At 37.2% G+C, this 13,301-nt stretch overlaps 1 protein-coding gene across 19 annotated transcripts in view; it reads right to left on the bottom strand.

Annotated features, from left to right (window-relative positions):
* BAZ2B (bromodomain adjacent to zinc finger domain 2B) overlaps window positions 1–13,301 on the bottom strand; it is a 418,491-nt gene that overhangs the window by 25,477 nt on the left and 379,713 nt on the right. For all 19 annotated transcript variants that reach the window (XM_055397431.2, XM_055397444.2, XM_055397442.2 and 16 more), the window contains 5 exons: window positions 12,537–12,681; window positions 3,771–4,423; window positions 3,085–3,358; window positions 2,766–2,921; window positions 1,989–2,149 (listed from right to left, as the gene is read on the bottom strand). In XM_055397431.2, coding sequence (XP_055253406.1) covers window positions 1,989–2,149; window positions 2,766–2,921; window positions 3,085–3,358; window positions 3,771–4,423; window positions 12,537–12,681 — 1,389 coding nt within the window. The remainder of the gene's footprint in view (window positions 1–1,988; window positions 2,150–2,765; window positions 2,922–3,084; window positions 3,359–3,770; window positions 4,424–12,536; window positions 12,682–13,301) is intronic.

The following is a 13,301-nucleotide window of genomic DNA, read 5'->3' on the forward strand; positions in this document are numbered from 1 at the left end:
ATCAAATCAAATTACAAAGAGCCTACATTTTTCTCAACTTTTCCAGGTATTTCACACTTATTCATCATCCATCCATTTATTCTCAGAGACATCATATTATTATCAATTGAGAAAACTTTTACACCCTTCTTTCCAAAAATGAAAATTCTTGCATAAAGATAAAGCCTTCCTCCTGCCTGTCCATCAGAAGCCATTTGGATATATATTCTCTAATTTTAAATTATATAGAATGAAATTTCGATATATAACATGGCTTGGATGTAAGGAAGTTTGTCTATATGAAAAAGTATAGCAGGAATTTGATAGAGCATTATACGTATCATGGGTTCAGTTCAGTCAGTTCAGTTGCTCAGTCATGTCTGACTCTTTGCGACACCATGAATCACAGCACGCCAGGACTCCCTGTCTATCGCCAACTCCCGGAGTTCACTCAAACTCATGTCCATCGAGTCGGTGATGCCATCCAGCCATCTCATTCGCTGTCATCCCCTTCTCCTCCCGCCCCCAATCCTTCCCAGCATCAGAGTCTTTTCCAGTGAGTCAACTCGTCGCATGAGGTGGCCAAAGTACTGGAGTTTCAGCTTTAGCATCAGTCCTTCCAATGAACACCCAGGATTGATCTTTAGAATGGACTGGTTGGATCTCCTTGCAGTCCAAGGGATTCTCAAGAGTATTCTCCAGCACCACAGTTCAAAAGCATCAATTCTTCGGCGATCAGCTTTCTTCACAGTCCAACTCTCACATCCATACACGACCACGGGATAAACCATAGCTTTGACTAGACGGACCTTGGTTGGCAAAGTAATGTCTCTGCTTTTTAATATGCTATCTAGGTTGGTCATAACTTTCCTTCCAAGGAGTAAGCGTCTTTTAATTTCATGGCTGCAATCAGCATCTGCAGTGATTTTGGAGTCCAGAAAAATAAAGTCTGACACTGTTTCCACTGTTTTTCCATCTATTTCTCATGAAGTGATGGGACCAGATGCCATGATCTTCGTTTTCTGAATGTTGAGCTTCAAGCCAACTTTCATCAAGAGGCTTTTTAGTTCCTCTTCACTTTCTGCCATAAGCGTGGTGTCATCTGCATATCTGAGGTTATTGATATTTCTCCCGGCAATCTTGATTCCAGCTTGTGCTTCTTCTAGCCCAGCGTTCCTCATGATGTGCTCTGCATATAAGTTAAATAAGCAGGGTGACAATATACAACCTTGACGTACTCCTTTTCCTATTTGGAAACAGTCTGTTGTTCCATGTACAGTTCTGACTGTTGCTTCCTGACCTGCATACAGGTTTCTCAAGAGGCAGGTCAGGTGGTCTGGTATCCCCATCTCTTTCAGAATTTTCCACAGTTTGTTGTGATCCACACAAAGGCTTTGGCATAGTCAATAAAGCAGAAATAGATGGTTTTCTGGAACTCTCTTGCTTTTTCCATGGTCCAGCGGATGTTGGCAATTTGATCTCTGGTGCCTCTGCCTTTTCTAAAACCTGCTTGAACATCTGGGAGTTCACGGTTCACATATTGCTGAAGCCTGGCTTGGAGAATTTTGAGCATGACTTTACTAGCGTGTGAGATGAGTGCAATTGTGCGGTAGTTTGAGCATTCTTTGGCATTGCCTTTTTTTGGGATTGTATCATGGGTAAAGAGGTGAAATAATGCTTGTGGTAAAACTCTCCATACTAGAAATGACAGTTTTGGATATCATTAAGGAGCAGCAAGATTTAGTGAAAAAAGAACACGGGCTCTGGAGTCAGACAGACTTGATTTGAATTCACATTTAGTCATTTACTATATGACCACTGGCACGTTACTTACTTTGAGTCTTGTTCCTTACCTGTAAGATGGGGAAAATTAATTCAGGATCATTTTGAGAATTAAATGAGATAAAGTGAAAACATGTAGCAGGGTAACTGGCACATATCAGGCATGTAACAAATAATAGTTACCTTCCATCATCCTAAAAACAGATTTCATTCCAAGTCAATTTTACCTTCACTTGCAAACTTGCTGATGCAACTCTCCTTTCTAGATCTTCTACCTGTTGAAGAATATTCAAATCCATTTCCATTGCTTGTTCTTCTATTGACCAGTTCTCCACAATGTCTCGAGTTACCTGGTTTTCGTCATTTTCATTTAATTCAATAATGGCAACTATAGTTGAAAAGAAATTAATTTTAATATCTACTTTGTTCTGTAATAATTTCTTCTAGAAAGTGAATAAGATTCCAGGGATAACATATACATATAAATTAAAACACAAAAATGTACTTGTGTATACATAGGCAGATTATTCTTTTTATTTTTTTTAAACTATGCCATGTGGCTTGTGGAAATTTTTAGTTCTCCAAAGAACTGATCAAACCTGGGCCTTGGCAGTGAGAGCACAGAGTCCTAACCACTGGACTGCCAGGAAATTTCCAGCAGATTACTCTTAAAAGTAGGAACATACTTTTCTAAGAAACAAAACAATAAGTCTACAGGTTGTGACAAATTATAAGAAAGTAATAGCTATTTAAGGAGGTGCTGTTTGTTGAGCAAATGCATACTAGTAATAAATTAAGCATGAAGTGAAGTGAAGTGAAGTCGCTCAGTCGTGTCCGACTCTTTGTGACCCCATGGACTGTAGCCCACCAGGCTCCTCCATCCATGGGATTCTCCAGGCAAGAATATTGGAGTGGGTTGCCATTTCATGATATACTAAAATGTTTTAAGATTAAAGGATTAATTATCATAACTAAGAGAACAGAAATCTCTCCTAAGTACATACCATCCTTATTCTTAATGCAAGCTTGAGTAATATAATCCAAGTGTTTCTGAATTTGCTTTTGTAATGCCTTTTCTCTTATTCCTCTGAGATGGAGCACTTTGAGCAAAGCTTTCAGGTCCTCTGGGTCAATAATTCTCCACCAACCAAACTGCATTTCTAAGTTAAAATAAATATGTAGATCTTTTTATAAATATCTTGAATATGAATTAATGGCACAATGCAAATTGAAAGATTTATAACTAAATATATAATCCTCAAAGATTCATTTATCATGTGGAATCTATAACAATAAAATTAAGTAAGTGACTATAAACCATACCTTCTGGAATGGGTTTTGGACTAGGAAAATCTACTGGTTTTGCTACTTCAACAGCTGCAGGTTGAGTTGAAGAGACTTTTTCATTCTGTGGTATTGGAGATTCACTTTTACTTGGTGCAACATTAGGAGTCACGAATGTATTACTATTTCCTTCTGACAATCCCAACCCTGATCCCAGATTAGGTAAAGGTGATGTAAATGGAACATTGGAAGTAAGCACGCCAGCAGGCCACCCACAAAACTGGAGTCCCATCATAGACACTCCACTTTTCACCTGCAAGAAAAAACGCATTTTAGAATTAGGACAATCTAAGGAGTTAGGAAAAGTGTTTAGAACCAGAAATTGTTTTTAAAATTCTGAAAAAATATTCTTTCACATATCAAAATTAGAGGCAAACTAAATACAACAGTAACAATGTTATATTTCATGTTTTGTTTGCTCCTCAAAGTAATTTCTTTTTAGAAAATGTAATAATAATAAGCTAAAAAGTAGTTAGAGAAGTCTTTAACTTAGACATAAGTAGTTCTGATGAAGTTTGGTGATAACAATTTTGGTTCTTCAGTTTTCAAGCCATGGAAGGGATGATAATATAAACATTCAACTGATTTCCCTTAAGAGAAAACATTTATGGAATCAAAGATTAGACAAAGCAACAAAAACATGAGTTACAATTAACAGCACTAACCTGAAGAGGCGATAAAGCAAATGGATTTAGGCCAACAGGATTCTGAGCAGATGATCCAAGAAGAGGAGCTGGGGCAGGTGAAGGTGACTTAGACAGTGGCTGAGACTGAGGGGTCACTAAAGAAGCATTTGACATACCAGCATGGGTAAGAGATGTATCATCACAAGGTGTCCTTGGCAAAAGGCTAAACCACTGTCTATTCTTTTCAGTCAATGTCTTTAACAACTGGTCACTGGGGAGAGGACTATAGAACTTCCCTGGACCACTTGAACTGGTATTGAACAGAGTATTAGAGTCTGTCTTTTCCATGTTGCTTTGTGCTGCTGTTGATTGAATGCTGCCCAATGAATGTTTTCCACTATTTTGATATGACAGTGTGCACCCATTTGCACTACTATTTGGTTTGGGGGTCATTACATCTGACTCAGGAGGCATCTTAGCTACTTCTAAAAGCTTGCTTAATTTTGAAAAAGAGCCAGGTTTCTGAAGAAACAGATTTGTGTTATCTTTTTCTTTAGTATCTTCCTTTTGGTCACAGTGATCTGGATTTGAACAATTTAAAGTGTCATCAGAAGTCTCAAATATTTCTTCTTTGATTTGGATACTTTTTGCCTTTTTTAGTTTTTCTCTTTCTTTTGCAATTTCTTCTAGTCCTAAAAAGTTGAAAAGCATTATAAAACTTTATTACTCCAGATCAAACCAATACTATATAATTATATTCTTTTACTACTTATCAAGTTATATGCATAAATATTTTTAGGAAACCTTTATAGATTACATAATATTCTCCATTTTCCCCTTTTTTATAGATCAGATTTTTTGCTCATTGGAAAATTAATATAATTTTGTAACTAATAATTAGAAAAAACTAAAATATAAAAAATTAAAAAACCCTAATATACAGCAAAAATTACTATTAATATTTTTGAATAACACTTGTAGGCATTCTATATACACATACATATACACTTAAACCTATAAATTAAAAAAAAGTAAATCTTATTATATACATAATATTCTAACCTATATATTTTGCTCTGTAAACATCTTGATATGTCAATATACATAATACATACATAAATAAATAAATACATAACTACATAAATTTTAATGGCTACAGAATACTCAGTGGAATATATCATCAATTTAAATATCCATCTTCTGTTCTGTTCTGTTCTGTTCAGTTGCTCAGTCGTGTCCGACTCTTTGCGACCCCGTGGACTGTAGCCTACCAGGCTTCTCCATCCATGGGATTCTCCAGGCAAGAATACTGGAGTGGGTTACCATTTCCTTCTCTAGGGGATCTTCCTGACCCAGGGATCGAACCCAGGTCTCCTGCATTGGAGGCATACGCGTTAACCTCTGAGCCACCAGGGAAGCCCCATCCTACTAATGGCTATTAATAGGGCCCAGTTATTTGCTATTATAAATAATGTTATAAATGATGATGTGCATCTGTATCTTTGGTCTTACATTTAAAAAAAAATTTACTTCCTGAGGATACTTACTGAGTACTAAGATATATACTTTTCAGAGTTTTTGAAGTACATTGTCAAACCAAAAGTTTAGATCAATACACATTCATACCAGAAATAAGAGCATCTGTTTGCCTACACCCTCAAGGAAACTAAATACTATCAATGTTTTTTGTTTTTGCCAATATCTGGGAGATAAAAATCAAAACCGCCTTTTTTTTTTTTCCTGATCACCAGTAAGGCTGAATATCTTTTCATGGGTTTATTGGCATTTCTCCTTTTTGAACTTCTGGTTCATATTTTTTAACAGTGTTTCAAAAATAATTTATAAGAATTATTTTAAAAATATAAATTCAGTACTTTATTCAATTTGAAAAGTAACGTATGTCCAAGGTAAAATATTCAGTAATGACAGGTATAAATTAAACCACTTCTGCCCTACTCCCTCAGTCCCTATTTCTACTCTTCAGAGGTAACTGTGGTTAATCAATCGTACCTATGTATCCTTCTAGAAATCTTACATGCATATTATATCAATATGACTAACGTTTTGCACTATTACAGAAATGAGACACTACTATTCAATCTTCTGCAACCTGGAATAAAATCTAAACTTCTAAGCAAGGCCTACAACGCTGTATGGTTCCTGAAAATTTCTACAACCTCTGACCATTCTTTTACTTGCTAAAGCTTGCTCTTTTCTCCCCTTTCTTCAGATTCTCAAGCATGCCCAGTTCTTTGCTTTCTGGGGCACTTTGCACTTGCCACTTCCTCTGCCTGGGATACTGTTTTGTTGACCTGGCTCCTTATCCTTCATGTCTCAGATCAAGTCATTTCCTCACAGAGGTTTTCTCTGATCAAGAAAGGTTTCTCTGATCTGATAAAGGTTTTTACTTTATCTAGAGTAGAATCCCTAGCCCATTCACTTTATTTTATTGACATCGAGCTGATGTACAATATTATATATCACAGGTATATAATGTAGTGATTTACAATTTTTAAAGGTTATATTCCCTTCATAGTTATATAAAAATATTGGCTATATTCCCTGGGTTGTGCACTATACCATTGTATCTTATTTTACCCATTCACTTTAGGTTATCATTCTATATATTTCCTTCACAGAATTTATCATTATAAACAATAACCTATTTGTTTATTTTCTCCACCTTCACCCACACACCAGAATTTAAATTAACAAGCTTTACTTAAAAGCAGAGCTATGTCTATCTTGCTTGTTTACTGGATCCCAAATGCCTAACATGGTGGCTGCTATAAAACAGAAGCTCAATAAACATTTCTTGAATGATAAAATAATAGGAGGGGTATTTAATTGGCCTGGGGCAGTGCTCATTTTTGTTTTTAGCTTCTCAGATGATTCTTATTACTGTTAAGGGAAAGCCACTCTGGGATATTTCTTTGTCTTTTAGCTTCAACAAGGTTCTATACCTTCAAGTGACTCACAATTTTGTCATTTTAAATTAGATTTCTATTGATTATATTTTGGTTCTAGTTTCAACTTTTTGAGGAGCCTCCATGTTATTTTTCTTAAATCCGTTTTTTAACGATGTTTATTTTTGATTGATTATTGCTTTACAATATTGGTTTCATTTCTGCCATACATCAACATGAATTAGCCGTAGGTGTACATTTGCCCCCACCTTCTGAACCTCCCTCCACCTCCCCACCTTTCCAACCTCTCTATTGTTACAGAGCCCTGGTTTCAGTTCCCTAAGTCACTGAGCAGATTTCCACTGGCTAGCTATTTCACATACGTTAGTGTACATGCTTCCATGCTACTCTCTCCATTCATCTTAACCTCTCCTCTCCTTCCCTGCCCCTGTCCATAAGTTTGTTCTCTGTGTCTGCATCTCCATGGCTGCCCTGCAAATAGGTTCATCAGTACCGTCTTTCTAGATTCCACATATATGCATTAATATACAGTATTTGTTTTTCTCCTCCTGACTTAATTCACTCTGTTTAATACACTCTAGGTTCATCTACCTCATTAGAACGGACTCAGTATGTTGCTTTTTATTGCTGAGTAGTATTCCATTGTATGTACCACAGCTTCTTTATCCATTCATCCTGTTGATAGACATCTAGGTTGCTTCCATGTCCTAGCTATTATATATAGTGCTGCAGTGAACACTGGAATACATGTGTCTTTTTCAGTTTTGGTTTTCCCAAGATATATGCCTAGAAGTAGTATTTCTGGGTTGTATGGTGGTTTTATTTCTAGTTTTTAAGGAATCTCCATACTCTCTTCCATAATGGCTGTATCAATTTATGTATTGTTTTCCATTGTACCTGCACCAATTTATGTTCCCACCAACAGTGTACAGAGGTTCTTTTTTTCTCTACATTCTCCATCACCAGCACTTGTTATTTCTTGTCTTTTTGATAACACCCATTCTGACAGGTGAGAGGTGATATTTCATGATGAGTTTGATTTGATTGATTTTTGATTAATGATGTTGAGCATCTTATCATGTACAATCTATGTATCCTTTTTGGAAGAATGTCTATTTAGAAACTCTGCCCATTTTAAAATCAGATTGTTTTTCTGCTGTATACGTTCTTTATACATTTTGGATGTTAGTCCCTTATGAGATATATAATTTGCAGATATTTATCCTCATTCAATAGGTTGCCTTTCATTGAAGATTTCCTTTGTTATACAGAAGATTTTTAATATGATTCAGTTCAGTTCAGTAACTCAGTCATGTCCGACTCTTTGCGACCCCATGAATCACTGCACGCCAGACCTCCCTGTCCATCACCAACTCCCGGAGTTCACTCAAACGCATGTCTATCGAGTCAGTGATGCCATCCAGCCATCTCATTCTCTGTCGTCCCCTTCTCCTCCTGCCCCCATTCCCTCCCAGCATCAGAGTCTTTTCCAGTGAGTCAACTCGTCACATGAGGTAGCCAACGTATTGGAGTTTCAGCTTTAGCATCAGTCCTTCCAATGAACACCCAGGATTGATCTGCTTTAGAATGGACTGGTTGGATCTCCTTGCAGTCCAAAGGACTCTCAAGAGTCTTCTCCAGCACCACAGTTCAAAAGCATCAGTTCTTCGGTGATCAGCCTTCTTCACAGTACAACTCTCACATCCATACATGACCACGGGAAAAACCATAGCCTTGACTAGACGGACCTTGGTTGGCAAAGTAATGTCTCTGCTTTTTAATATGCTATCTAGGTTGGTCATAACTTTCCTTCCAAGGAGTAAGCGTCTTTTAATTTCATGGCTGCCATCAGCATCTGCAGTGATTTTGGAGCCCCAAAAAATAAAGTCTGACATTGTTTCCCCATCGATTTCCCATGAAGTGATGGGACCAGATGCCATGATCTTCGTTTTCTGAATGATGAGCTTCAAGCCAACTTTTTCACTCTCCTCTTTCACTTTCAACAAGAGGCTTTTGAGTTCCTCTTCACTTTCTGCCATAAGGGTGGTGTCATCTGCATATCTGAGGCTATTGAGATTTCTCCCGGCAATCTTGATTCCAGCTTGTGCTTCTTCCAGCCCAGCGTTCCTCATGATGTACTCTGCATATAAGTTAAATAAGCAGGGTGACAATATACAACCTTGATGTACTCCTTTTCCTATTTGGAACCAGTCTGTGTTCCATGTCCAGTTCTAACTGTTGCTTCCTGACCTATATACAGGTTTCTCAAGAGGCAGGTCAGGTGGTCTGGTATTCCCATCTCTTTCAGAATTTTCCACAGCTTATTGTGATCCACACAGTCAAAAGAATTTGGCATACTCAATAAAGCAGAAATAGATGTTTTTCTGGAACTCTCTTGCTTTCTCCATGATCCAGCGGATGTTGGCAATTTGATCTCTGGTGCTTCTGCCTTTTCTAAAACCAGCTTGAACATCTGGAAGTTCACAGTTCACGTATTGCTGAAGCCTGGCTTGGAGAATTTTGAGCATGACTTTACTAGCATGTGAGATGAGTGCAACTGTGCAGTAGTTTGAGCATTCTTTGGCATTCCCTTTCTTTGGGATTGGAATGAAAACTGACCTTTTCCAGTCCTGTGGCCACTGCTGAGTTTTCCAAATTTGCTGGCATATTGAGTGCAGCACTTTCACAGCATTATCTTTCAGGATTTGAAATAGCTGAACTGGAATTCCATCACCTCCACTAGCTTTAATATGATTAGTCCCACTTATTTATTTTTGTTGGTTATATTAACTATTTTAATTAATTTTCCATGCTTATTTTTAAATATTTTAAGCAAACAGTTAAAAAAGAACCACCACACTACCCTATTAAATCAACACTGACATCAATTTTGAAAAAGAAATAAAGTACAACTGAAATCTTCTTATACCCCTCCCTGATTCCATTTGGTAGCTACTTCTGCCCTGAGAGAAGCAGAGCAAGATTTATACACATCATTCCAACACATGATCTTATATTCTTAATTCATACAATTTACATTCATAAGAAATATATTTTTATGCAAACCAATAACAACACTGTTTACTATATGCCAACAATGCTTACATGCTAGCCACTATTCTAAGCACATTAAATGCATATTTCATGAACCTCCTTGTCCCCATAAGATTTTTTGATTTTGTTTTCCCTTGTGAAATTTTTATTGTTTTTTTAATTTATTTATTTTTAATTGGAGGATAATTGCTGAACAATATTATATTGGTTTCTGTCATATATCAACATGAATCCGTCATATAGTATATGACTACTTCTTGAATTTCCCTCCCACCTCTTACCCCACTCACTCCTCTAGATTGTCACAGAGCATTGGATTTGAGCTCCCTGTGTTATACAGCAAATTTCCACTAGCAATCTAATTTGACATATCAGTTCAGTTCAGTCACTCAGTCAGGTCCAACTCTTTGTGACCCCATGGACTGCAGCATTCCAGGCCTCCCTGTCCATCATCAACTCCTAGAGTTCACTCAAACTCATGTCCATTGAGTTGGTGATGCCATGCAACCATCTCATCCTCTGTTGTCCCCTTCTCTTCCCACCGTCAATCTTTCCCACCATCAGGGTCTTTTCAAATGAGTCAGCTCTTCGCATCAGGTGGCCAAAGTATTGGAGTTTCAGCTTCAGCATCAGTCTTTTCAATGAACACCCAGAACTCATCTCCTTTAGGATGGGACTGGTTGGATCACCTTGCAGTCCAAGGGACTCTCAAGAGTCTTCTCCAACACCACAGTTCAAAAGCATCAATTTTTCACTGCTCAGCTTTCTTTATAGTCCAACTCTCACATCCATACATGACTACTGGAAAAACCATAGCTTTGACTAGATAGACCTTTGTTGGAAAAGTAATGTCTCTGCTTTTTAATATGCTGTCTAGGTTGGTCATAACTTTCCTTCCAAGGAGCAAGAGCCTTTTAATTTCATGGCTGCAGTCACCATATGCAGTGATTTTGGAGCCCCAAAATTTTGACATATAGTAACATATATATATTTTTTAGTAATATATATGTTTCAATGCTGCTCTCTCCATTTGTTCCCCACTCCTCCCCCCACCCCCTGAGTCCGCAAGTCTGTTCTCTATGATTGCGTCTCCATTGTGCTGTGCTGTGCTTAGTTACCCAATCGTGTCCAACTCTTTGCAATCCCATGGACTGTAGCCCAACAGGCTCCTCTGGGATTCTCCAGGCAACAATACTGGAGTGGGTCTCCAAGCCCTCCTCCAGGGGATCTTTCAAACCTAGGGAGAAAACCCAGACCTCCTGTATTACAGGTGGATTCTTTACTGTCTGAGCCACCAGGGAAGCCCAGGAATACTGGAGAGGGTAGCCTGTCACTTCTCCAGGGGATCTTCTCGACCCAGGAATTGAAATGGGGTCTCCTGCATTGCAGGCAGATTCTTTACCAGCTGAGCTACCAGGGAAGCTCCATGTCTCTATAGCTGCCCTGTAGTAGGTTCATAATTACCCTCTTTCTCTATTCGATATATATCCATTAATATACGCTATTTGTCTTGCTCTTTCTGACTTACTTCACCCTGTATAATAGGCTCTAGGTTCAACCACCCCCCTCATTAGAACTGAGTCAAATGTGTTCCTTTTCATAGTTAATATTCCATTGTGTAAATGTACCACAACTTCCTTATCCATTCATCTGTTAATGGACATCTAGATTGCTTTCACGTCTTAGCTATCTGTGATGAACATTTGGGTACATGTGTGTTTTTCAATTTTGGTTTCCTCGGATATATGTCTAGGAGTGCAACTGTTGGGTCATACGGTAGTTTTATTCCTAGTTTTTAAAGCAATCTCCAAACCTCCATACTGTTCTCCATAGTGGCTGTGTCAACTTGCATTCCCCCCCTTTTTAAAAAAGTGTAGTTCCATTGCAAAAAACAAAAAGTTAAAAACAACTGCTTTATATGATTTGTGTTCTAGATCTAGATGTCTATGTGATTAATCAATCCCCTCTCTTCAAAGGATTGTTAAATTTCTATGTGGTATGGATTATGTTTTATATATCTTTCAACCTCCTGCAGTACCTATAAATGCCTGGCATATACGAGGAATTTTTAAAAAACTGTGTTGAAAGAAGTTTTTTGCCTCCATGTGCCACCACGGGGCAATAGCTATATCCCCGAACCTATAAACACTGACATAACACTTTTGGCCCCATCAGAATTTAAATATTTGGAACCATCCAGATACAAAGTTCTGAAAAGTTCAATTCAGATGGTTTATTGAGAAAACATATACATTCTATTATATGCTAGTTAATGAAACAGGAATGGAGCCAGCAAAAAATATAGTCCAAAGGTAAACTGTAGGATTGAGTGGTAATAGGAAACTCAAGTAAGGAAACCTCATGGAGGAGGAGATGACCACAGATTTCAAATATGAACAAGATTTTAAGATGAGTGACAAGAGATAAGGGTCTTAGATTGAAGCAAGTTACCTCCAGGGATACTGTCAGGATGGATACTTGCTGCAAAAGTTAAAGAATAAACCACATGTTGGAAAACTTGACAATGGAAAGGAAGAGAAGTGAAGAAGCAGTTACAGAGGATAATACAGCGGAAGATCTTTGTTCACTAAATAAGAAAAAGAATAGTTTGTTTATGTTTTCTGTCACAGAGTGGCAGAAAAAAATCATGGAGAGAAGGAATATTTATCAGAGCAAGGGGCATTACAAATTCAAAAGGAATGGGAATCAAGGTTTTACAATGTTCATCCATAAAGGAGATTTGATTCTGGAAGCACAAAACATATTGGAGGAGTAACAGGGTTTTAAAAATATGGTTCCTTATTAACAGATTAATAGTTCCTACCTTCACCACTCTCCATGCCTTCTACAAAAATCCCCCCACACTGGGGAAGAATCCAGTACCGGCGTCTGTAACGATCCTGGCCAAACATCATCGAACGTAAAGAGTGAGAAGCGTCAAAGAGCTTCCTTCTGTACTGACTCTGTTGCTGTTAAAAAATGATGCATAAAATTAAGCTCTGAGTGTTAAGTGCTGTAAGAATTAATATGTAAGTGACTTTATACTCTTATGCCTTTAATAAAGGCAGATAAATAAAAGCAGATAAATTTCACTAGTGAGTAAAGAGAGCAAAAAGAGTTAAATATTACATTCCTGACTTCAATTTCAGTAACACTTAAAACGACAGAAATCACTTTGAGGGTAAGAGGAATATTTTTGTTGTCATGGATTAAAAAGATGTTTTATTTTATCAAGTGTCATACAGAAAGCATGTCTTACACTTGATAGTGAACAATGCAATGTGATCAAGTATTACATTGAACTTTGGCTTAATTCTACTTATTACAATATATAACAAATAATATTCATATACATAATTGACCAGACCTGTATTTGCCTATTTTTATATTCATGCTATAAACATAGGTAACATATGACTAAATTTGGGGATAAATTTGTAATATATATCACCATGGATATGATATACAGGCATATCATAATATCAGTCTCATAATATTTTTAAAAATTCATTTTTTTAACAGAAAGTTCATCTAAAACTTTACTAGTGCTACTGAAATTCAATTTTTAATAAGAAATTCATAAATATGT

The sequence above is a fragment of the Moschus berezovskii genome, chromosome 2, assembly GCF_049115385.1.
Source record: "Moschus berezovskii isolate FMDL1 chromosome 2, NW_MosBer_1.0, whole genome shotgun sequence".
Lineage (NCBI taxonomy): Eukaryota > Metazoa > Chordata > Mammalia > Artiodactyla > Moschidae > Moschus > Moschus berezovskii.